The sequence below is a fragment of the Myotis myotis genome, unplaced genomic scaffold (assembly GCF_014108235.1).
Source record: "Myotis myotis isolate mMyoMyo1 unplaced genomic scaffold, mMyoMyo1.p scaffold_m19_p_5, whole genome shotgun sequence".
In the NCBI taxonomy this organism is placed as follows: Eukaryota; Metazoa; Chordata; class Mammalia; order Chiroptera; family Vespertilionidae; genus Myotis; species Myotis myotis.
This window is the reverse complement of record NW_023416357.1, coordinates 82734226-82759677: the sequence shown is the minus strand read 5'-3', so window position 1 is coordinate 82759677 and position 25452 is coordinate 82734226. Positions and strand designations below refer to the sequence as shown.

General features: G+C 47.0%; 1 protein-coding gene across 2 annotated transcripts in view; it reads right to left on the bottom strand.

Annotated features, from left to right (window-relative positions):
• HIP1 (huntingtin interacting protein 1) overlaps positions 1–25452 on the bottom strand; it is a 133794-nt gene that overhangs the window by 12786 nt on the left and 95556 nt on the right. For both annotated transcript variants that reach the window (XM_036308945.1, XM_036308946.1), the window contains exons 5-20: positions 21577–21657; positions 19673–19749; positions 19107–19168; positions 13902–14042; positions 10890–10947; positions 7874–7949; positions 7652–7792; positions 7276–7373; positions 6133–6205; positions 5273–5456; positions 4657–4745; positions 4135–4251; positions 3170–3271; positions 2765–2908; positions 2209–2344; positions 345–431 (exon numbers count right to left, since the gene is read on the bottom strand). In XM_036308945.1, coding sequence (XP_036164838.1) covers positions 345–431; positions 2209–2344; positions 2765–2908; positions 3170–3271; positions 4135–4251; positions 4657–4745; positions 5273–5456; positions 6133–6205; positions 7276–7373; positions 7652–7792; positions 7874–7949; positions 10890–10947; positions 13902–14042; positions 19107–19168; positions 19673–19749; positions 21577–21657 — 1666 coding nt within the window. The remainder of the gene's footprint in view (positions 1–344; positions 432–2208; positions 2345–2764; positions 2909–3169; positions 3272–4134; positions 4252–4656; positions 4746–5272; positions 5457–6132; positions 6206–7275; positions 7374–7651; positions 7793–7873; positions 7950–10889; positions 10948–13901; positions 14043–19106; positions 19169–19672; positions 19750–21576; positions 21658–25452) is intronic.

Here is a 25452-nt window from a genome sequence, read left to right as displayed (position 1 = left end):
CATTGATTTTTAGAGAGAATGGAAAGGAGGGAGGGAGTAGGAAGGAGAGGGAATGAGAGACAGACCGACATCGACCAGTTGCCTCCCACATGAACCCCAACTGGGGCTGGGAGTTGAACCTGTAACCCAGGTATGTGACCTTGACCGGGAATTCAACCCAAGACCCTTTGGTGCACGGGCTGATGCTCTAACCACTTAGCCACTTTCATTTTTCCTCTCTCCCTGCTTTATGAGTTGTACACACTCCTTGCTTGGTGCATAGGAACCCATGTTTCCACATTCAAGCATTTTTGAGCCCTGCCCTGCCATCACTGGTGACAGACCCTATCCTTTGCCTTTGTTACCTTCTGGGCAGGCAATATACCGGCTCCAGCATTTTTCCAGTTGTTCAATACAGCTGGAAACGGACTTGACCGTGGAGAGAAGGTGATCTGTGAGAGGAAAGACAGGGCAAAGTGAAAGTGAGAGTTGTCCTAGCTTGCTTCATTTGTCCCTGTGAAGTCACTTGATGGATGAGCCTACCTAGTGAGTGGCCCAGCCCTACAGGAGCTGCCCTGAGAAGAGGGAAGGGAGAAAGGCTTGTTGGTTATTCTGGTACGTGATTCTCTTATGGCAGCTTCAAAAGCTGTGTTTCTGAACCTGCCTGGTCTTTAGCCAAGAACCAGGGCCACCACATTGCCAGCCCAGATTCTGCGTCTCATTTCTCATTACTGCCCATTGTATCAAATCCAGGCTTTTCTGTTAAGTCTTTCAAGGCCCTTGGACTCTCATTAACCTTGAGCCCAGATCCTTGGCTCCCATCAGGCTAATCTGTGCGTGTGCTCCACACACAACAGTCATTCCCACTGCTGTGCCCCTGTGCACAGGTGTGTGGAGACTGTGTCACAGGAGTTACAGCACGGGCTCTTTGGTCGCATGGCCTAGGTGTGGCTCGACCCCTAGGCTGTGATATCGTGCTGTCTGTGCTTCCTCATCTGAAAACAGAAAACTGATAGCATCACCTCTGGCATCACTCCGAGGATTCGCTGGCCTAAGGCATACAAAGCGCGTAGAGCAGTGCAAGGCACACAGAAAGCACTCAGGAAATTATCAGCTGTTTTTATTATCATTCCCCACTTCTCTTCTCCATGGTTCATGTCTCTCCTCTTCTTTCAAAAGCTAGCTCCTAACATCCCTGAATCTGCCCACATCGGCCCCACTTCCTGGCATTCCCTCAGCACATTAGTACTCAGTGTGCTCCTTCCTTTGTAACTGTTGTGTTTCCTTACAGATGGGTTCCCTGCTGAATAAGATATAACAGTCCTTGCTGCATACTTCGCCACACCGAGACCTTTCTACGTGATAATAAAAATCAGCTGTTAGCCGTTTCTTCTCATCTGCCTCCTGCTTCAATGGAAGCGCTCATTGCTTTGCCAACATGTCTTTTCTGCTTGAGAATGAGCTGTAATGAGATCTGCTCATCGCTATGACTTCAAATCCCATGGGCCTGGATGCTCTCCTACTGTGCACAAAGGCTCTCTCCTCTCACCCAGAGGGCTTCTCTAGCTCGGATGGCTGCTCTACTCGCAAGCCCTTACAGCGGTTCTCAACCTGTGGGTCGCGAACAATGAAAATACATCCTGCATATATCAGATATTTACATTACGATTCATAACAGTAGCAAAATTACAGTTATGAAGGAGCAACGAAAATAATTTTATGGTTGGGGGTCACCACAACATGAGGAACTGTATGAAAGGGTCGCGGCATTAGGAAGGCTGAGAACCACTGCTTAGGATCTGGTACATGCCAAGCAGGCCCTGCTCATACCTGTGACTACGTGAGGACTTTTACTGTTTCTGTCCCTCCACACTTTGAAGCCTCCCTGTCTCGACTTGAAGCTCATGAGCAACCACCCCTTAATTCAGAGCACATTTTTCTCCTGAGACACAGGGCTGTCTGCTCCTCCTCCTTCCGGCCTTTAGAATTGTTACCGAGGCTCAGCTCCCAGTAGATATTGCATTGGTGTGATCCATGACTAAAGCAGTAGTTATCACAGCTGGGGCTTTAGGCAGTACTGCTGCCCAGGCCCTGCACCAAAGAGCTTACTACTGAACTGGTCTTGGGGCCCAGGCAATTGTGACGTGCAGCCAGGCTGAGAACCTGAGTTCAGTGTCACATGGGATTTAATGCCATCAGGATTCAACACCTGCAAGCCAGGAAGAGTACCTGCAGATCCGGCACAGCTGAGGAGAGTGGGTTCCTCAAGCTGCCTCAGGGCCTCTTGTATCACCTGCTCTGCCGCCTTCCTTGATTCTGCCAGAAGCATTTTCCGTTGGTCCTTTGCGAGCTGGCACATAGATTCCTAGAAATGGTCCAGGGAGGTGAGAGTCTGCCACAGACCCCATAAGAGCCTTCAAGCAGCATCCGTCTGTGACACAGCTGGGACTCCTGGCGCCTTAACTCAAGTTGTTGCTTTCTTTGTCCAAAGTGTGTGCCACTGAGCACAGAAGGCTATGGGAATGGGTCACTGCAACCCATTCTCCAATCTTGGGGAGAGAGTGCTAGGTGCACCCCTTTTTCACACAATAAAGGAGAGCTGTGCTTTCCCTCGTCTGCTCTGTGGGTGACTCAGGGCATGCCGGCATCAGGGGCTCTTCCTACAGATGCCTTCACAATCAGGCTGGGGACCCCAAACCGCTCCCACAGCCCCCAGCCTCCTGATATGCCGCTGAAGCCCAGGAGTGAAGTTGAACATGGTCAGCCAAGGGTGTCTGCTACTTGCCTGTGTGCTGGACAGTTTGAGCTGGGTGTTTTCCAGCTGTGCCTGAAGAGCAGAGAATTCCTCTTCTCGACGAGCCATGGCATTCACCAAACGGCCCCGCTCCTTCTCCAGTTCAGCAATCTGGGTCACCCATTTTCCTTCTGACTGCAATGGCGACCGAGTGGAAAGAGGGAGCTGCTGGGAGGAATGAAACTGTCCCTTCCCCAGAAGTCCAAACCCACCACCAGGCCACAAGGAACAGAAGGTGATATCTCTTAACCTGCCAGTTTCATTTCCCTGAGTACACACTGATCACAGATGGGACCAGGTTGGCCATATGCTGCATGGTGACAGGGGCTCCGTGACAGCCACATGAAAGCCAGAGGGGAAGGAATAAGGAAGGGGAAGAAAGAAGGTGGTGCTCACCTGGGCAGCCATTTCCAGGCTGCCTTGGACAACCTGGAGTTCCTGTTTGCTGGTGGCAAGTTCTTGCTTCAAGTTCTCTAGTACTTCCGTCTGTTCTTGAGTCTGAAAGAGAAGAAAAGCAGGAGCACCCTGATTTGGGTGGTGATTACAAGGGATAAACACGTAAAAAAAAAATCCCTGAGCTATAAATGAGATTTGTGTACTCTTTTGTATGCAAAATTACCTCAGCAAAAAGGGGGAGTGGGGAGGTGAGAACTCAGAGTGTACCAAAATTTTTTCTTCTGAGCAAGTGGAATGTCAAGGGGGGGATTTAAAGGACATTGTCTGAGTGCCATGCTTAAGCCCATAATACTCATTAAAGTAGAAGTGGATCTTTAATTCAGGCATCCCAACACTGGTACATTGCGAAATCTTGCCATCTAAAAATGATTCCCCTTCTTTGATTTCTAAGTGGTGTTTTTCAAAGAGTGGCTTGTAACCCATTAGTAAAATTCACAGCTAACATTAAAAAAATGAAATAGCAGAACAAATTATCCAAATGCCATCACATAGTAAGGATAAGTATTGCTTTGTGAAACTCTTGTTTTGATTAGATAGATGTATTTTTTTACTCTGGGTTACAGGAAGTGTGAAATCCCTCCCAATGGACCTGCCTGCCAACCCCACCCTGACCCACATGTAAACACTCGTTCCTCTCTCCGATATCCATGCGCTTTCACTCCAGATTCTCCTGAGGGCTCTCCCCGGGAAGGCCTTTGCTGCTGAACCTCATTCAGCTTGCGTCCATGCCTCACTTCTAACCCTTGTGCCTCGGTAGCCATGATCTATTCTATACAGCCTCTCGTAGCACCTCGCAGGGCTCCAACCCACAGAGCTAGCTACCGATGGAGCAGAAGACGACAGGTCTTTGATCAAGGCCTGCCTCCAACTCGGATGGCCCCCACGTATGTCTCCCTCCCACTCACTTTTCGCTGGGCCTGCTCGCTCACGCGCTGGAAGGAATCCTCTATCTCTTTTTTCTCTCGTTCCAAATCCACCTGGGCTTGTCTGGCCACAGACACCTGTTTGGTCACCTCCGCATTCTGTAAGGGGAGAACATTGTCTTGAAGTGGCTCATCACGGGCTTAAAGGACATCTTCCTTCTAGAACAAATGGCAGCATTCAGACCGTGAGTGGCCTAGAGCTGGACACAGAAATCACTGTCCTACCCAGAGGGAAGCCAGAAGAAAGCTGTCATCTGCAGATATCTACTCTTAAATATTAAAGAAAAAATAAAAATGGGGGATAATGCAAATGGGGCTAGCATCTAAGGTGGAGCTCAAGATATGCGAGGCAAGGGAGCCTGAAAGCTGAGGTTCCCAAGAAATGGTGGGGACCCACTGGAGACTAGTTGGGGTGCGGGACCCGGAGACGCCGCGAGGCCCCAGCTGCTCCTTGCCCTGTGGTGCGGGGCCCATGCGTGGTGAGTGGGAGGCTGCGGGTCCTACCTTCCGCAGCAGGTCAGCGTGGTTCTGCACCAGCTCACTGTACTTCTCCTTCAGCTTGCTGTACCGCTGCTCATTGGCCTGGGCCTTCCCTGTATGGTCAAGGACCATGGTGAGGACGCTACCCAGCTAGGACCCTCCACCGGCCCTCCAGGAAGCCAGAGTCCCCAGAAGACCCTCATTTCTCTTCACAAATGCAAACATCTCTTCTCCCTCAAAAATCCTAAACTCCTGGGGGAAATCTTTTTTAAAAAGAATTCACCTGACTCAAATCACCAGTTCATGCCTCCTGCGCATTTACACACGTGCATTTACTTAATCAGTGTTTTTGCTTTAAGTCATTTCTTGGGCTCTTTCTCTCCTACGGAGACCCACGCTCCTGGGGTAGGCACCCCCGCCACCTTCTGTAGTCCCCAGTGCTGTGTTCTCAGCAGTGCCTCACACAGGCGCTCCACCTGCGGGGCTCCCGGCTGAACTTTGACTGGTGGCAAGAGCTGGCCTTCCTGAGCTCCTCTGGACAGATGCAAAGCAGGGTGGGGCTCTGCCACGTTGCCTCCTCCTCCATCCTGATCTCCCTGGCCCACCCCTCACCCCACCCCCACCCCCACCAGCTTCTCACTTTCTATCTCCGTCAGGCTCCGCTGCGCCTTCTCTGTGTCTTCTCGCTTCTTCTTGAGTTCATCCAGCTCCGCCCGCAGGAACTCGCTATCATCGGCCGCCTGCTGCCGCAGGTGCTTCTGCTCTGCCAGCTCGGCCTCCAGCTCGCTGATGCGGCCCTTCAGCTGCAGGACAGCACGCTGGCTCTGTGGGAGGGACTTAGGTAACGCACCTGGTGGCCGCACTGCTGTGGGTCAGGTGTGCTGGGCGGAGAAGCAGGTCCTACCATGTGTCCAGCACGGACCAAATAAACACCTAGGTTTTCCTAACAAGCCCACTCCCAAGGCCTCCTGAGAGCTGAGCCTGGAGGTCATTATAAGCCATCCAATCAGCAGCAACAGGGGACAACGGTGGGGGTATTCTGGTCCTGTTAGAGTGGCTTGGGAGCAGCAATGAATGAGCTGGAATCAGGAAGGAGACATGTTCACCTGTCCCAGTGAATAAAGCCTCTGACCAGCTCTGGGTCTGAAGAGCAGGTATATTTATAGCACCATTTGCTGCAAACAGCCATCAGTGTTGGAAGTCAAGCCTTCTTATCACCATTTGAGAACAGGCCTTTCTCACTACACTTCACAGCCATTTGGTGATCATGGTTATCTCCGAGGGACACTGGAGCTTGGCTTCAATGCTATTCTCAAAGCCAGGACAATAGAAATGCATTAAAATTGAGACCATGGGAAGACCAGGTCCTCTGGCTTTGACATTTCTACTAATTAATCCCCTTTAAGATGTGGTCTAACAAGTATCGATGTGAAGAAAATTTAATATTAAAATCTGTCCTGCTCTGGTGAAGCCCAGAAACAGATCAGAACCTACTCATACCTCAGCCTTCATGTTTTCCAGCTGTGCCTTCAGCACACTGATCTCTTGGTACAATTGATCAATTAAGTGGCCCCTGTGAACAGACAGAAAGCAAGTTTGCTTCTACTGTGCTCCTACCCCTCTCCTTTTAAATGCAAGCTGGGGGATCAGGGGAGGAAGTTAAAAGCTGGTGTTGCCCTGGCCAGCATGCTCAGTGGTTAGAGCACTGGCCTGCACACTGGAGGCTTGCCAGTTCAAGTCCCCCTCAAGGGCATGTACCTGGGTTGCAGGTCTGATCCTGCTCCTGGTCAGGGCGCATGCGGGAGGCAACCAATTGATGTGTCTGTCTCACATCAATGTTTCTTGCCCCCCGCCCGCCGCCCCACTTCCACTCTCTCTGAAATCAATGGGAAAAAATATTCTCACTCCTTGGATGAGGATTAAAAACAAAAAAAACTAGTGTTAATCTGGGGACAATACTTTGAAATTCCATAAATTTTACTCTAAGACCGTCAGTATTACCAGATACTGATCTAACACCCATGGGTCCTCTGTTATTTCAACATCATTTGGTTTTCCTTTGGATTAAAGGAGCCAATATTTGAAGGTCAAGACAATTCTCTAAGAAGCCCAAGCATCATTAAGAATTCCTCTTTCGCCGGGGCCGGTTTGGCTCAGTGGATAGAGCGTCGGCCTGCAGACTAAAGGGTCCCAGGTTCGATTCCGGTCAAGGGCATGTACCTTGGTTGTGGGCACATCCCCAGTAGGGAGTGTGCAGGAGGCAGCTGATCGATGTTTCTCTCTCATCGATGCTTCTAACTCTCTATCCCTCTCCCTTCCTCTCTGTAAAGTATCAATAAAATATATTAAAAAAAAAAAAGAATTTGCTTAAAAAAAAAAAAGAATTCCTCTTTCGTCCTGGCTGATGTAGCTTGGTTGGTTGAGAGCCGTCCTGTGCACCAAAAGGTCCCCAGTTGGGGTGGTTACAGGAAACAACTAATCGATGTTTCTCACAGCAATGTTTCTCTCTCTCTCTCCCTCTCTCTAAAATCAATAAAAACATATTTAAAAAAATAAAGAATTCCTCTTTGGTTAGGTGTGGCGAATCAGATCATGGCTTAACTTAGTTTCTGTGTCATCTACATTAACCCAGCTTGGACTCACTTCTCATCCTTGTTCACACCGTTCTGACTGTTGAAATTGAAGGGATCACTGCTGAGCGAGCTGCCAAAGATGTCATCAAACTTGTTGTCAAATAAACTCTGCAGTGGCCAAAGAGGGTTGAGAACAAAGTTAGAGACCCAAAGAATGCTGGGTGGGGGGTCAAAGGAGTGACGCCTAAGAATGGGCCCTAATGATAATGTGTTTTATCTTAATTTGGTTAAAATCTACTTATGTTCCCTCTCAGGGACCACAGGGCAGAGTGCTCAGTCTAGGTTACAGCCTGGGTTAGAAGGCAGTGACCAGAGCCCTTCCTGGCCTTTTCCCAGCACTTGGGGTCAACAGGAAGAGCCACGTTTCTCTCCCAAATGGTCCTCACCTGCTGGGAGGCATCCATGTCCATGAGGTCATCCTTCTCCAAGACGGGCTCGCTGTCAGGGGACGAGGCCTCGGCTGGGATTACCACCACAGGGCTGATGTGTTCCGACAGCGCAGAGGCTCGTAGGAAGTTGGGTGAGTTCTGAAGAGGGAAGATACATCCTCAAACTTTGTCATTCATTCGATCTGCCTCTAAAAGAGCGTCCTGGCCAGGTACACTTACCTCAGGCAGCTGAGGGATCTGAATGAGCCGCTTGAAGTACTGAAGGTTGCTGGAGCGGTAGAACAGATCTTTCAACCTAGGGATGGAGGAGGGCCCGAGGGGGCTGGGGTCTTCACCAGCCCCGGAGAGGAGGGGACAGTGCAGCCACCCAGCTTTCCTCCTGTGCCTGCCCAGGCCAAAGGCACAGGCTGTCAAGGAGATAGCCTCCACGGTGCAAGGATTCAATTATGACGCTATAGAGAAAGAGCATTTATAGCCAGTCCTCGCTTACCTGGTGGTGAGGAAAGAGGAACTCAAACGACAAAATCCTTTACAAGAGTAGATAACCTCTAAACTAATTTCTGCACCACTGTAGAGTAGTTTATTGAAGGGAGAGGGAGGGAGAGAGAAACATTGATGTGCGAGTGTAACATCAATCGGCTGCCTCCTGCACACTCCCTACCATGGATTGAGCCTGATACTTGGGAATGTGCCCTGACTGGAAATTGAACCAACAACCTTTTGGTGCACAGGACGATGCCCAACCAACTGAGCCACACCAGCCAAGGTAAGGTAGATCTCATTTTAATTAAATCACCTTGTGTTAGAGCTATTTGTTATCTTCCCAATTAGACAATCAGGTTCTAGAGAGCAGAGACTGGGCCCTGCTGATCTAGGTTTACCACAGTACCAAGCATAGAGGAATTATTTAACAAGTATTCATTGGGAGAATACCGTGGCCTCATCTTGGATGAATATGGGAATAAAGAAATCATTTTTTTTTCCTCATCCTCAAGTCTCTATTTTGAATCTAAACATTGAAGGACAAGAAAGCTGAGAGCACCAGGCATATTTTCTGAGGTCATGGATCTCAGCACCTGCTCCCTGCAACACAGAATTTTCTTCAGCTTAGCCCAATAAACTAAATCCCTGGGGTCTCATGACAGCCCTTCAGACCCCATGGTTAGGACCGTCCCTGTGACGTCATTGCTGCTTTCCCAGAATTAGGTAGTTACACCTCAGAGAACCGCTGTGCCTGCTAGAAGAGAAAGTGAGGTGGATACTCATGGGAGATGTTTTCATAAGCTAGAAAAAATCAAAGGAAATAAAATCACCTGACTACACGTCTCCTTTCTGGGATGGAGCCAACAGTAACAGTCTCTACTGCTTTCAAAAGCTACTGGAATTTAACATTCCAGGAAATCAGCCCTAGGGCCTGTCTCCTAGGGTTTAGTAAGCCATTTGTTATAGAATAAACAGATGAGGCTTTTCAACTGGAACAAGGAAGTCAAGAGGTTAGTACAACCCTGAACTTGTCCTCTGATTGCTGCCTGGGAACCAGTAGCAGCAGAAGCCTAAGCCTGGGATTTGGGGGGTATGCTCTTCCTGTTGTCAAGGCTGAAGACATTAACAGGAAAAACAAGGGTGTCAAAATGAATCCTGCCACGCCGATTCCCTTCCTCGGTTCTTTTATCTCCCACTCCATTCCTTCCCCTCTTCCTGGACACACTTAACTGAGAGATGAGTTTTACTTTTTATCTAGCTACCAATTTTCTTTTCCAAATGCACCAGAATAATTAGCCTCTCAATCAGACAAGCTCTTCTTCTTCTTCTAGACTAGACAGTTGACTTACTAGCTCATTAATTCATGCAAATATTTATTAAACACTATATGCTTAATTGTTTTGTATCAGCCGCTAGGGATATAATAGACAGGACAGTCAAACAAGAAATAAAGTTGTGATAAAAACGATGAAGGAATTAAACAGGGTGCTATGCGAGAGAATACAGGGGGTGGGAGAGATGAGGTTGGAGGATCAGGAGATGGGGACTACCCAACTCAAATAAGGGGACCAAAGACTGCCTGAGAGCAGGTGACCAAGGATGACCTGCAGCTGGTCAGGCTGGGCAAAGAGAATCCCCAGGAGAGGGAATAGTGTCCCCAGGAGAGGGAACAGCAAAATGAAGGCCCTGAGGGAGCACTGCACTGAGTCTGTTCCAGGAACTGGAGGAGGACCCTGTGTGGCTGAAACAGGCTGAGCTCTGGAGACAAGGTCACAGATGGTAGGCAGGCATCAGCTCATGCAGGGGTCTTGTAAAGTAGAGCTTGGCTTTTATTCTCAATGCAACCAGAAGCAATTGAGAGATTTTGAGCAAGGGTTTTTACATTTTTACAAGGATGTTCTAACTGCTGGGTGAGGATAGTATTGCAGGTGGGCAGAGTGGAAGTCTAGATGGGAGGAGATATGACCGGAGCCAAATATATTTGTAGCTTGTGAACATTTGAACCTGTGAATGGATTTGGATTTGGGGGATGAGGAAAATGGCGAGTTCTGCCCTGCAGGTGTGGCTCAGTGGTTGAGCGTCAACCTGTGAACCAGGAGGTCACAGTTCGATTCCTGGGTTGCGGGCTCAATTCCCAGTGGGGGGTGTGCAGGAGGCGGCTGATCAGTGGATTCTCTCTCATCATTGATGTTTCTATCTCTCCCTCCCTCTCCCTCCCTCTCTGAAATCAATCAATCAATCAATCAATCAATCAATACAAGATGAGCTCTAAATCTCTGGCCTAAATGAATGACGGCAGTATTTACTGAGATAGAAAAGACCAGGGAGAAAATGGTTCTTGGAGGAAAACCTAAAGTTCGATTTGAAATTTAAGTTTAATGTATAGATGTCACATAGACAAGGTGGTATGTGAGACGAGTTCAGAGGCAAGGTTCTGCTAGTGATACAGATTTGGGAATTGTGAGCACGTACATGGTAAAGACCACAGGAACTTAGGGAGAAGAAAAAGTGAAGAGGATGAAGCCCTGGGCATGAAGCAGGTGATGAAATCGCCTTCTTCTGTGTACTTTTATGGGATTTATTAGAGAAACAACAGCTTCCCCAGACACTGGTAGGTTTGCCACCCCCCTAATTCTTTTTCTTCACTTTATTGCTTTAAAATACCCTTATTCCTCAATTATTTTAAAGCAAATGCTCTTATATGGATTGACTCTATGCACTCTTTTGATTCGCCTTCATTTCCATCACTTACTTTGTGAACTGCTCCATGAAACGGTCCCGGTGGCCTTGCAGGGTGTCAGCTGGGAGACCTGGGAGAAATTGTAAGAGTGACATTTCTGGATAATAAAGACCATTATAAACTTATGAACAAAAATAGATACAGAGGCAGAGCTGCCTCGAACAGACTGTCAAACTACAGCAGGAAGGCCGGGGAGGGTGGGAGGACAGGAGGGGGGTGGGTAAGAGATCAACCAAAGGACTTGTATGCATGCATATAAGCATAACCAATGGACATAAGACACTGGGGGGTAGGGGAGGCCAGGGGATTGTCAAGGGCGGGGGGGAAAAAAAAGGAGACATATGTAATACTCTTTGTAATACTTTAAGCAATTAAAAAAAAAGAAATTGTAAGAGTGAGAAGGATGAGGAGGGCCAGCAGGCAGGTCAAGCCACAAGGGACCATCTCTCCTGGGGCTTGTGGGCATTCCTGGCCTACAGCTGCCCCAGGACTGGTACGCAAGGAGGCTCAACAGGACCAACAGGGAGTCTGGGTGCTTATCCTGCAAATCTTTCCTTCTGTTCACTCCTAAAGTGCAAGCCATGCTGGACACAGTGGACTGGAAGCTGTGTCCCTGACCATGGAAGAAGCAAGTGGTGACCTGGCCAAGCAGCAGATGACCACAACTGGCCTCAGAGAGAGGGGGATGAGGGTTCTTCCCAGAGGTGTTTGCACTGGGTACCCTGGATGAGGGCCAGTGTAGACATTAGTCTGGAAGAAACCCACAGAACCTGCCTGTCAGAAGAAAGACCATGGACTGAGACTCAGAAGATGAGGCCGAGTGCCCACTGGTTCTGCTAACTCTGTGATGTGGGACAAGCTGCAGCCTCCTGAGTGGGTTTTCTCTACGGTCCTTTCGCCTCACAGGATGTGTGATTCTGTGTATTTCAGTTATAGAGCACAACTCAGCCTTTTATTTTTTGTTTGTTTTATTTTTAAAATTTAAATCTTATTGACTAGGTCAGTGGTCGGCAAACTCATTAGTCAACAGAGCCAAATATCAACAGTACAACAACTGAAATTTCTTTTGAGAGCCAAATTTTTTAAACTCAAACTATATAGGTAGGCACATGTTATTAACTTAATTAGGGTACTCCTAAGGCTTAGGAAGAGCCACATTCAAGGGGCCAAAGAGCCGCATGTGGCTCGCGAGCTGCAGTTTGCCGACCGCGGGACTAGGTGATCTATTCATTTGGTATAAAGAGGTAGTACATGTATAAGGTCTGATAATCCAAAATGGAAGAAGTATAGCGTGGGTGGCAACGGCACTTTAGCTTGGTGATCTGTCTCCCAGAACCCCAGTCCAGTCACGAGAAAAGTGGCAGACTCAAATCGAGGGACATGCTACAAGATATCTGACCAGGACTCCTCAAAACTGTCAACGTCATCAAAAACAAGGAAAGTCTAAGAAACTGTCACAGCCGAGAGGAGACTAAGGAGCCATGACTGAATGGGACCATGGGCAGAAAAATGACATTAGGTAAAAACTATGGAAACCTGAAGTATGGATTTCAGTTAATAGTAATGTATCAATGTCAGTTCATTAGTTGTGACAAATATATCATACTAATCTAAGATGTTGACAATAGAGAAAACTGGATTGGGAGTATATGGAATTCTGAACTATCTGCAACTTTTCTGTAGATCTAAACTATTCTAAAATAAAATTTTATTTTTAGGAAAGTATATACTGTACGGAGTGTCTCTCACTCTTTTTCCATGCTACCGAGTTCCCGGAGGCCATCCAGGAGGGTCTTGTTTATTGCTTTGCCTTTAATGAAGGCCTTTAAACCCCAATACTTAATTACCTGTCTCTTCTCGTAATTCACCACTTTATAAGAAAGTGGGGATGTTCCAGTGCAGGGGTCGCCAGCCAGTGGCCTGCGGACCACTGGGGGTCCTTGGGGTCCGAAAGGTTGGCGACCGCTGTTCTAGTGGGAAACTGTGTCCCATAGCATCTTAGAAACAATTACAAGTTCATCTATATTCAGAGCTTCTAAGTAACTGCCCACTTTCTCTTGGAATGTAGTCCAATCTCTGCTCCCTTCAGACATGCCCATCTGCTCCAAAGCCCTTCTAATCCTTGAACATCGAATTTCAACCTCCCTTCCACCAAAACCTCCTGGATTCATCAGAGTAATGATGGCTCCCTCGTCCTAAGTAACCAGACCCGTTCCTTGTCAGTGACCACAGTTCCAGAGTGCCCCTTGTCCGAGAATTCTAAAATACATCTTGCTAGTACCATTTATGTCTTGATTTTTCTTGGTTTCCATCACCCACACCTTCTGCATGTGTATACCCTTCACTGTGGCCACCTTGGTGTGTGGCCCGGGCTACCCCCACATCAGATTCATCGTTTTAAACCAAAAGCACATGAAGGTATAAGAACTTCTGCAGGACCAGTAATCTCAAAAATCGATTCTGCAAAAGCATCCCAAGGATCTGTGGCTAGGTCAAGATCAGCACTCCATTTACTTGAGCAGCTGTTTTATATTTTATATTTCTCTCTAAAATTCCATTTGCACAAAGAGACTGTGTTGATGAACACTTTGAAAACCACTGCCTTTGCTGCTTTCAGTGGTTTTCAAAGTGTTCATCAACACAGTCTCTTTGTACAAATGGAATTTTAGAGAGAAATATAAAATATAAAATTTTTATATTTCTCTCTAATAGTCTAAAGCCAGGTCTGTCATCATTTGTGTGGTTCATAGAATACATGACATGCATGGATGGAGATGAGGTAAAGCCAGGGATGGAGGGAGAGGACCATCCTGGGACACCACTGTGGCAAGCCAGGTGCTTCACTGGGCACACCAAAGCTTGCACCCTGCTCTGCTCAAGCTGGCTGGGAGCCCCAGGGCTGTTTGGAACAGAGGCTGACAGACAGCTCAGGCCACTGAGGAGCTGCCTTTCTGCAGGGACAGCCTCAGGCTGAGCTCCTCCTTCCAGCCAGAAGCTCAGAGAAGATCTGGCCAGTGTACTCACAGGAGTGGAGTTTGAAGAGAAGCTTGACAGTGTAATCATAGAGGTGACTGCAGTCCAATATGACCTGGATCAGCGGGGCGAGGCGGCACTGCCCAGCTGTCGTCACAGATACAGAGCGGGACATGTCCAGGGAGTTGAACACTAGAAAATAAAATAGCGGGGAGAGGCAGTGGAGCTAGGAAACTATAGGTGACTTTCTCAAAGGGCAGAAGGCAGGGGTCTCACATACACTGAGGACCTATTCTGGGCATACACTATCGTACTTAATGCACTTACACCTTACACTGTTCCTACAAGATAATTAAAAGTACCTTGGTACACAGGTGAGGGAACTGACAGTAAGTGACTTGAAAGTGGTCACAAAGCCAAGAACTGATTTTAGAAAAAAACAAAAAAACAAACAAACTGGTTTTGCTGAGAGGTGATGAGTTAAAAGATAGCGCCTGTGTGGCCAGCAATGGCCAGACCAAAGCCTGTGCTCCCATAAGCCGAGGCGCTCCTGTCATGAACAGGTGAGCTCTGCTCTTCTGTGCACAGTCCTGTGAAGCCGGTAAAGAAGGGATTTACCCAGAGCCTGGTGGAGCACCTTGATGAGGGGGATCCCTCCTAGAGGAGCTTCGTGGCCTCTGGCCCAGGCTGATCAGAGAGACTGACATATCATTTTCCAGTTTCTGATTTAATGGTAATGAGGAGACGGAACACCTCAGCTCTGTGGGACATCAGAATTTCAGGACTGAAGGGGTTGCTGAGATAGCCAATCCAGCCCTTCCTCTCACGCATGAACAGTCTGATGGTAGCCCTGACCCTGAGAAGCAGCCAATCTGGTGGTGGCAATAGTTAGTTAACATGTGGGGAACATATCAAACATGGATCAGAACACGAGGAAGGGAGTAAGTCAGCCTTGGGTTCCTGGTGGCTTGCCACAGGGTTGTTGGGGCAGCAAAAGGGGGGATGTGCCAGAGGCTTGGGTGATGATTGGAGAGCCTGCAAGAACCCAGGCCAGGCACTGGGAGGAGGATGGCCATCAGGATCAAAGGCTGATGATGTTGTTGGAGCAGGTCAACAGAAGTACTGCCCTGCATTCTCCCAAGCTCCAGAGAGCAAGTTGCTCCCTCAGTGTCTTGCTCCCAAGACCCCTCCGCATTAACTCCCTGCACTTGCTCCTAAACCAAGCAACGAGATGCCTGGTTGTCAACCCTCAGCACAAACCAGTGGCCTGGGCCCATGTCCTGTCTGCAGTGGCTGCCCACCACCTTCAGAACTACACACATGGCTGGCAACGAAAGACCTTCTCTGCAGTCCCTCAGTGAGTGGGGCTGCCCCGGAGGAAAACCCAGAGCTGCTGTGCCTGGCCTGCCCGATGGTACTAATCCCTGTTAACTGGCTTAGTCTGGCAGCTGGAGAAAACTCCAAACGGTTCTAATTAAAAGGCAGCTTTTCTTGACACAAATTAAAAGCAGCTGTCACTGCAAGGCGGCCATCCTCAATTCTTCTGGCTTGCTTAGGCTCCACTCTGGCAGGGAATTACAGAGCGCTCCACCTCCAGGCCTAACGCTGCTTTCTAGGAATGCCCCTTGGTATCCAGGAACATCTAGACTTGCAATGTGACCACGGACACGTTACTCAACCTCTCGTGCCAACAGATGATTTTCTATAAAATGCAGATGGTTCTAATAGCACATACTTCATAGAGGTCTTGTAAGAATTAAATGAAAATGTTGTGGAAAGTGTGTAGTACTGGGCAGTGGTTCTAAACTTTGGCTTTGAGATTGATTAGAATCATCTGGGGAAATTTAAAAACTACTAATGTCTGCCTGCAACTCCCCCACACCCTCATTCTGTTTTATTGGTCTGGAGTAGGACTGGGCATCAGTAGGTTTCAAAAGCTCCCCAGGTGATTCTACTATGCAGGCAGTCAAAAGCTCAGTGGTTCTCAAACTATCGCAAGCATTAGAATCACCTGGTAACACTGGCCAGTTGAATTGTGATGATGGAAGTGTTCCAAATATGCCGTCCAATATGCTAGCCACACGTGGCTACCGAGTGCCTGAAATATGCCTAGTGCAACTGAGGACCTGACTTTTTTTTTTTAAATATAGTTTTATTGATTTCAGAGAGGAAAGGAGAGGGAGAGAGAGATAGAAACATCAGTGATGAGAGAGAATCATTGATCAGCTGCCTCCTGCACACCCCACACTGGAGATGGAGCCTGCAACCCGGGCATGTGCCCTGACTGGAATCAAACCGTGACCTCCAGGTTCATAGGTCGACCCTCAACCACTGAGCCATGCTGGCTGGGTAGGACCTCACTGTTTTGTTTTGTTTTTTAAAGCACATTGCATGGTTTCTAAACTTTCTTTCTTTCTTTCTTTTTTTAAAATATATTTTATTATTTTATTGATTTTTTACAGAGAGGAAGGGAAAGAGATAGAGAGTTAGAAACATCGATGAGGGAGAAACATCGATCAGCCACCTCCTGCACATCTCCTACTGGGGATGTGCCCGCAACCCAGGTACATGCCCTTGACCGGAATCGAACCTGGGACCTCCCAGCCCGCAGGCCGACACTCTATCCACTGAGCCAAACGGGTTAGGGCTAATTGTAATTAACTTAAATAGTCACACGTGGCTAGTGGTTGCCATACTGGACAGTGCAGACCTGGGGGCCTTGTTAGGACACTGCTTGCTGGTCTCAGTCCCAGATCCACTGTGTCGGGTGGGACCTGAGCATGTGCTTTTCTAACCAGTTTTTTAGGTGATGCTAACGCTGCTGGTCCAGGGATCATAGTTTGAGAACCACTGTAAGTGCTCAAAATATATGTTAACTGTAACTGGTCCATCTCCCAGAGCTGAAAGCCAGGGGCATCCTCCTGAGGGTACCGTTGGAACCTCACGGAGTCACAGACCAGGACTTAAAAGCTGGAGAACTTCCTCCAACACCACCTTCAAGGGTTTTGTGTCACACAGCAGGTGACCAGGGACAGGGCAGGCAGCAGGGCAGACAGGCAGAAGGGGGCTCTTGATTCCAAATGAGGGCTCTTTCAGGGACGAGAAGGCCACCAACATCCTTGGAAAGGTTGTGCCAACTGGGTAGCTCTCCTCTAGAAAACTCTAAGTAGCTAGTCACCTGGAAAGCCCAGAGCATTCAGCCAGATGCTGTCACCATGTTATGAACTCTGTTCCTGCTGTTTCTTCACTGCTGCTCATCTAAGGCAAGCATCCTTGAACTTCACTGTTGAGCGCTTGCTCTAGACCAGGCACTGGGCTAGAACAGAGATGAGTAGGGCACGGTTCCTGATTCTGAGGAGAAGCTCAGCATCCAGTGGTAACAATACAAGTGAACAATGCAGATAAGAGCAGCCAGGTGTCATGGGAGGTGGGAGCAGGCTGGCCACCTGGGGTGCGGCATTTGCCTGCACCACTTACTCATCCTCCCAGCCTCGTCACATCCTGGCGGGTGTTACCACTCCTTCGCTTACTCTAACTCCAACCGTTTGCCAGTGACTGGAAGGGACAGCCCCAAAGGCTGAAACATTTGTCTTGTTTTCCCCACCCACGATTGCAGTGGCGGGCAGACTGAGAAGAAGGCCAGAGCTCCTGGAAGAGAGCGTGGGTCAGCTCAGTGGCAACTTCTAGGCTGACTCTCCCAAGGATGACAATTCCTAGAATATCACTCATACCTGCTTTCAATTAAGCACATTCTAAAGCTGAATGTCAATGAATTCTGACTTACCCACCCAGGTCCTTCCTGCCCAGAGCGCAATAACTGAAAGTCAGCCCCAACAATGTGTAGTTGTTTGTATACATTTATGCAAAGATTTCTAATGCATTAAAAATAACTCGCCTCTACACCATTTCTCCTACCTTGCTGGGAATGCCTTACAGCAGGGACTGGATTTTGTTTCATTTTTACTCCTCTATTGACTTCTGTGGAAGACTCTGCTCAAACAGGTTGCTAGTAGGCCCAGGGCCTTCTTATTTCTTCCACAAACCATAGTTTCCATCTGTTTCGGGTGTTCCTCTGACCACATCCTGCACTGAACTGATTAGTCAAAGTATCAAGGAGTTTGCTGCCCTGGCACAGGCCTGGCAGAGCTGGAATTAACTGGCCAGTTGTAATGATTTGCTACATAGATGAACTTACTGCAAAAAGCTGCAACTTAGGGTGAGAGAGTTTCTGTCTTTCATGAGAATCAAAGCCCCAGGAGTGGCCTGCATGCCCAAACGCTGAGGTCGCCAAGCTTGTGCACACATGCTTGTGCTCTCACAGAGCTGGACACTTGTCACAGAACATCCCGAATCTCAGAAAACTGGCTCTTCCGTCCCCCAGCGACAGAGGGAGAGCCATGCTGGGAAGTGTAGGGATGAGAGCACACAGGAGACAAGGGAACCAGATGCTTCCCTCTCAAGTCTTGTCAGGAAGTGTTAGGGGCTGACAGCCTAGAGCAGTGATGGCGAACCTTTTGAGCTCGGCGTGTCAGCATTTTGAAAAACTCTAACTTAACTCTGGTGCCGTGTCACATATAGAAATTTTTTGACACTTGCAACCATAGTAAAACAAAGATGTATATTTTTGATATTTATTTTATATATTTAAATGCCATTTAACAAAGAAAAATCAACCAAAAAATGAGTTCGCGTGTCACCTCTGACATGCGTGTCATAGGTTCGCCATCACTGGCCTAGAGGCACCAGAACTCTCAGCAGGAGGGAGCCCCCAGAGCTCCCCCTCCCGGGGATTAGGACTTCTCATGTGGCCTTCGGGAACAACCCAACTCAACCTGGCTACTGACCAAACAGCAGACAGCAGCCCTTCTGACAGAAATTGAGCCCAAGTGCCAGCCTGGCTGAGCAGCAGACAGGGCTGGCCAAGGACCAGCCAATGTTGGGGCCATAGTCCATGGGCTGTCGAAGAGGCCAGACCTGTCTTTGGGCTCTTGGAGGCCTGGACTTCAGGGGCGAAGCCAGTGAGCTGGGGAGTGTGGTCATCCTGCTCAGATCTGAAATCACCGACTCTGAAAACGCCCCAGAGCTTCAGCCCCTCTGTGCACGAGGGACGGAGCGCCTGTGTCTCCGTGTTCCTGACCCTGTGCTGTGCAGCTCGTAGGGAGAGGCGGACAAGCCTGGCTGGTCCAAGTTGGGAACAAGGCTGGGAATGAGGCAATTCTCATGGAAGCCTGGGCCAGATGGGAGGGAGAGACTCACCAGTTTGGAAGAGGTTAAGTTCACACTCCAGGTAGTCGAACATCTCCACTGTTAGCTGAAAACTAGACCCAAGAAGAAAGAGAGCTGATGCTCCCAAAGCGAGCACTTAACCTGCCCTCCCCCCCCGCCCCCCACCCCCCACACACACTCTGTGCTGCTGCTTCCAACCCCAGTGTGCATACGCAGGCGTACGCACACACACACACACACACACACACACACACACACACACACCAGCTCCAGTTCTTAGCCTCCACCTAAGTGGGAATTGAGGCCATCTGAAGAAAAAGCAGGGTGAATTCAATAGTGACAGTGGCAAAGGGAGAGGGCAGGTACCACACTGGGTTGGCAGGGTAGAGGGGACCAGAGGATAGAGCTGAAGTGTGAGACAACCTGGAAGGGTTCTGGATAAGGCATCAGCAGTAAGTGGCCCCAAGGCCTTCAGTCCCCACCCCAGCCCCAGCCTCTACCATCAGGGCCTCTGGGAAGTGAGCCTAATGGGAAGTGAGAGATTCCCCAAAAGCTCTCTTCCCCACTGGGTCCAGAGCACGAGGACAGCCACTTACAAGTTGTTAACATCACTCTCTCCAGCCTCGTCCAGCTGCCGGTCACTCATCTGAAGGTTGCCTGGGAACCTGGGATTCTGGAAGGGAAACAGAGAAAGGAAGTCAGAACATGACACCTCAGAAGCTCTCTACATAGCCTCAGCCGGTGTTTCTCAGTGGTTATAGCGTTGGCCCGCACACTGAAGGGTCACGAGTTTGATTCCTGGCCCAGTTAAGGTGCTTGCAATCAATCAATGAATCTCTCTCACATCAATGTCTATCTGTCTGTCTCTCTCTTCCCACTCCCTTCCGCGCGCCCTCCTTCTCTCTCTAAAAAATAAAAATCAATGGAAAAAATATCCTCCAGTGAGGATTAACAATAAAATAAAATAAAATGCCCTTCCACCTTATTCTCTTGGGAAACTTCACCGGGCTGTGAGGAAGTCCTGACTAGCTCTGAGCCTCCAGGAAGAGAGAGCTGGCAGGCCAGCCCCCAACTGTTGCACTCCAGCCAGCATCTGACTGCAACTACATGAGACCTGTGGCTAGAGCTGCCCCACCAAGCTCTTCCAGATCTCCTGACCGACAGAAAGTGTGAGATAGTAAAGGACTGTTGTTGGTGCAAGACACTAAGTTTGGGGTGTTGTGTTGTGCAGCATAGACAACTGTAACACCCTACGACTGAGCTCAGGTGTCACACTGCCTCTGAGAAGCTACCCGGTTCAATCTAAACCAGATAGCCTCTATGTGCTTTTGTACCAGCTCCTGCTTCTCTCAATTCTCATCCTTACTGCAGTCTACTAGTATCTTCTCTCCCTCTATCACTTCTCTCCCAACCAAACTACGACTCCCAGAAGCAGGGCCAAAGTCTATTCACCTTTCTCTCTTCAGAGCCTACTAGCTCTGGCCCTTGGCAGGCACTCAATGAGACCTGAGGGGAGGTAAGGGTGGCCACTGACTCGCACAGGCTGTAGTGTCATATGGGCCTGGGTTCAAATCGCCACCTCCCCACTGAGAAGCTACGTGACTCAGGCAAGGGACTCAACCACTCTCTGAGTTTCATTTTCCTAGGATGTAATAATAGCTACTTTGTAGGGTTGTTGTGAGGATTAGGTGATGTACAGAAAAGGTTTAATAGGCTAGGATGGATTCAATGAATCAAAGCTACCCTTTAAGTTAATAAAAGATAATGGAGATAAAAGACACTAAAGGTGTTATTTTTTTCTTAACGGTCCTTCCTCCTCCATTTGTATTGCCAGCTCCCTAATTCAGGTGGTTTCTCTCCCACCTGGCATGTCATCCCACCACCAAATGCACCACACCCATCCTTCAAGGTCCACATCAAGCCCCCTTCCTTCATGGTGCCCTTTCAAACACCGTAATCCTCAGGCATTTCAAAACATCTCTGCATTTTTCCCCGGGCACAGACACATGTAGCTGCTTTGCACTATACACGGGTGCTTAAGTACATAAGCCTCTCCCCAGCGAATCTGCAAATGCCGAAGAGCACCCTTTTTACTTATTCTTACCTGCCATTTGGTACCAAGCACACAGTTTTACATGCATTAGGTACATAAGAAATACTGACTAAAGTTATAGAAGGTTCTGTGTGAAAACTCGCTACATAAATGGAAGGAATGATTTTTATTAACAGTAAAGTCAGTGCTTCTAAAATATTTTCATAAGGCAACCTACTGGATAGGGTTCCTCCTCCTTTCCAAAATGGTGCAGAAGACACGGGCCATATCCCAGGGCCTGACCATGGCTGTCCTATAAAATGTTTCCTCTCACACAGCTGGGAGGTGGTATAAATACTCCCTGAGCCAGGCTGTCTTATTACCTGGAAGACCTGACAATCAACGTCATCGAGATGCTGAGGAGACAGGGGGAGGGGAAAGAGAGCAGAATTGTCAGCAAAGACTCACTTTGGTGTGGTATTCCATCTTCGTTCTGAGCAGTTTGAGGTAGATGCTGCAAAGCTGTCCATACCCCTCACTCAGGTGGCCCTTTCAGGAAGAGGAGAGACAGCAGGGTGTTAACACTAAGAACAGATGAGTTGAAGACCTATAGCCAGGACTTCATTTTTAAAAATATATATTTTTTCTGATTATGAAAATAACAAATGTCCATTGTTAACAATTTGGAAAATATAGGGAAGTACATATGTGAACATCAGATATAATCATGGCTAACACTTTGGGGTATAAAATGTTATTTTCTTTTTTCCAATTCAAATAGACTTTATTTTCAAAGTAGTTTTAGCTTCACAGCAAATTAAACAGAACATATAGAGATTTCCTATATACCCCTTGCACACACACAACCTCCCCAATTGTCAACATCCCACACCAGAGTGGGACATTTGTTACAACTGATGAACTTATATTAACACATCATTATCATCAAAAATAAATTTGGCATTAGGGTTCACTCTTTTTCCCCCTTTCTTTATTGATTAAGGTATTACATATGTGTCCTTATCCCCCATGCCCCCCCCACTCCCCTGCTCATGCCCTCACCCCCCTGGTGTCTGTGTCCATTGGTTAGGCCTATATGCATGCATACAAGTCCTTTGGTTGATCTCTCCCCCTTACCCCCACCCTCTCCTGCCTTCCCTCTGAGGTTTGACGGTCTGATCGATGCTTCTCGGTCTCTGGATCTGTTTTTGTTCATCAGTTTGTTGTTCATTACATTCCACAAATGAGTGAGATCATGTGATATTTATCTTTCTCTGACTGACTAATTTTGCTTAGCATAATGCTCTCCAGGTCCATCCATGCTGTTGCAAATGGTAGGAGTTCCTTCCTTTTTTATAGCAGTGTAGTATTCCATTGTTTTTTAATCCAATCATCTGTTGATGGTCACTTAGGCTGTTTCCAAATCTTAGCTATTGTAAATTGTGCTGCTATGAACATAGGGGTGCACATATCCTTTCTGATTGGTGTTTCTAGTTTCTTGGGATATATTCCTAGAAGTGGGATCACTGGGTCAAATGGGAGTTCCAGTTTTAGTTTTTTGAGGAAACTCCATAGGGTTCAATCTTGATATTGTATATCCTATGGGTTTTGATAAATGTATAATGACATGTATTACCATTATAATATCATACGGAGTAGTTTTACAGCCCTAAAAATCCTCTGTGTTCCACCTTTATTTTAAAATATATAACGGAATCAATTTGCCTTTTTAATATTGCCGGTTTCGGCAATAAAATATATTCTTAAAAAAATCCTAAAAGATAACACAGGAGAAAAACCTAGTGACCTTGAGTATGGTGATGACATCTTATACACAACACCAAAGATACCATCTGTTAAAAAATTAATTTATAAGCTGGATTTCATTAAAATTAAAAACGTTTGCTCTACAAAGGACAACATCAAGGGAATGAACGATAAGCCACAGACTGGAGAGAAATATTTGCAAAAGACACACCTGCCGAAACCAGTTTGGCTCAGTGGATAGAGCGTCGGCCTGCGGACTGAAAGGTCCCAGGTTCGATTCCGGTCAAGGGCATGTACCTGGGTTGTGGGCACATCCCCAATAGGAGATGTGCAGGAGGCAGCTCATCGATGTTTCTCTCTCATTGATGTTTCTAACTCTCTCTATCTCTCTCCCTTCCTCTCTGTAAAAAAATCAATAAAATATATTAAAAAAAAAAAAGACACACCTGATAAAGGACTACTGTCCAAAATATACAACCCCCCCCCCCAAAAAAAAACCACCCACACACAAAAAAAACCCTCTTAAACCTCAATAAGAAAACAAACAGCCCAATTTAAAAATGGGCCAAAAAAAAAAAAATACAGATGGCAAATAAGCATACAAAAAGATGCTCCACATCACATGTCACCAGGGAAATGCAATTTAAAACGAGACACCACTACACACCTGTTAGATAGGCCAAAATCCAGAACACTGGCAACACCAAATGCTGGTAAGGATGCAGAGCAATAGGAACCCTCCTGCACTGCTGGTGGGATGCAAAATGGTACAGCCACTTTGGAAGACAGTTTGGCAGTTTCTAACAGAACTAAGCATACTCTTACCATATGACTCAGTAGTGGTGCTCCTTTGGTTTTTACCCAAAGGAGCTGAAAACTTATTTCCACTCAAACCTACCTACGGGTGGTTATAGCAGCTTTATTCATAATTGGCCCAAATTGGAAGCAACCAAGAAGTCCTTCAGTAGATGAATGGATCAATCAATTGTCATGTATCCTGACAATAAAATATTATTAAGGGTAAAAAAAGAAATGAGCTATCATGCCATGAAAAGACGTGGAAGAAACTTAAATTTATATTGTCAAGTGAAAAAAGCCAATCTTAAAAGGCTACATACTATATGATTCCAACTGTATGACATTCGAGAAAAAGCACTGAGACAATAAAAAGATCAGTGGTTGCCAGGGGTTGTGGGTGGGGGACAGGGAGGGATGAATAGGTGGAATATAGATTTTTATTTAACTCAGTGAAAATATTCTGTATGATACCACAATGATGGATATATGTCATTACAGATTTGTCCAAGCCCAAAGAATATACAACACCACGAGTGAACTATAATGCAAACTATGAGCTTTGGGTGATTATGATGTGTCAATGTAGGTTCTTTGATTGTAATCAATACACCACTCTGGTGGGGGATTTTGATATAGGAGAGGCTATGTGTGCTGGGGAAATCTTTGTATTTTCTTGTCAATTTTGCTGTGAACCTAAAACTGCTGTAAAAAAAATCTTAATTAAGAAAAAAGTAAGAGAGGTTGCTAATTTCAGAAACTCTTAGGCAAATGAGAGAAATAGACTACATAGGGAAAAAGACCTAAAGGAATTCTATTTTGGATAACAAGGCAGGCTAGCTACCTGGGTTGACCTTCCCACTGAAAACTGACAATACTGGGAAGATATTTAAAATTTTTTGAAGGTATTACTGAATTAACGAGAGTAAGGAATCCATAGGCCAGGGACTGAGTAAACACAGATTCTTGGAGAGTAAATGGATTGCTGGATTAATAGAGTTGGGGGGAGAGGGGACTTTGCCAGAGCAGGTGAACTTGAACTTTGATTTCCTGGGCCTCAAGGGCCAGGTGGTAAACAGAAGGCAGGGCTCTGCCCAAGTTGAAGAGTCTACTGAAGAGCCAAAAGGCTGCCTCCTTTGTTCAGGGGACTACGGGTAAGTCGGTAACCACACATTTCCATGCTCCTACACTGAAGGAGTCCTCCGTGTGGACTACAGAGAAACTCGGCCGCCTCACACCACTGTTGTGATCAGAAGGAGGAAAAACTGCTGCTGAGAACTGGACTCATGAGCTAATACTCAAGAGGCTCTGCCCAGAAGTCACGAAACCTTGAGAACTTAAGAGTGGTCAACAGAAGCAAATGCCAATTCTCTCCAGAGGAACCTACAGACCCCAAAGACTTCCCACAAAGAAAATTCTAAGGAAAAGGAGAAGCTCCCAATAAGAAATAACTAAACACAGAAAGAAACTACATACTATGAGCAAAATTCACAAAAAAAACAACAGATGCCAGAAATAGGTCTCTTAAGGGCTTTAGATAATGGAAATATTAAAAATGATTTATGAAATCACTATGTCTAATATGTCTAAATAAATAAGAGACTGTTTCAAAATATATGTAGGACCAATCAGATTAAAGCCGGCTGAAGAGGGAACAAGTAAACTGAAAGCCAGATTTAATGAAATTATCCAGAATGAAGTATAGAGGCAAAGAGGTAGAAATAGTGGTTTAAATGAAATAGTGGTTTAAAGTGAGATGGGGGATAAAGTAAGAAAGTCTAA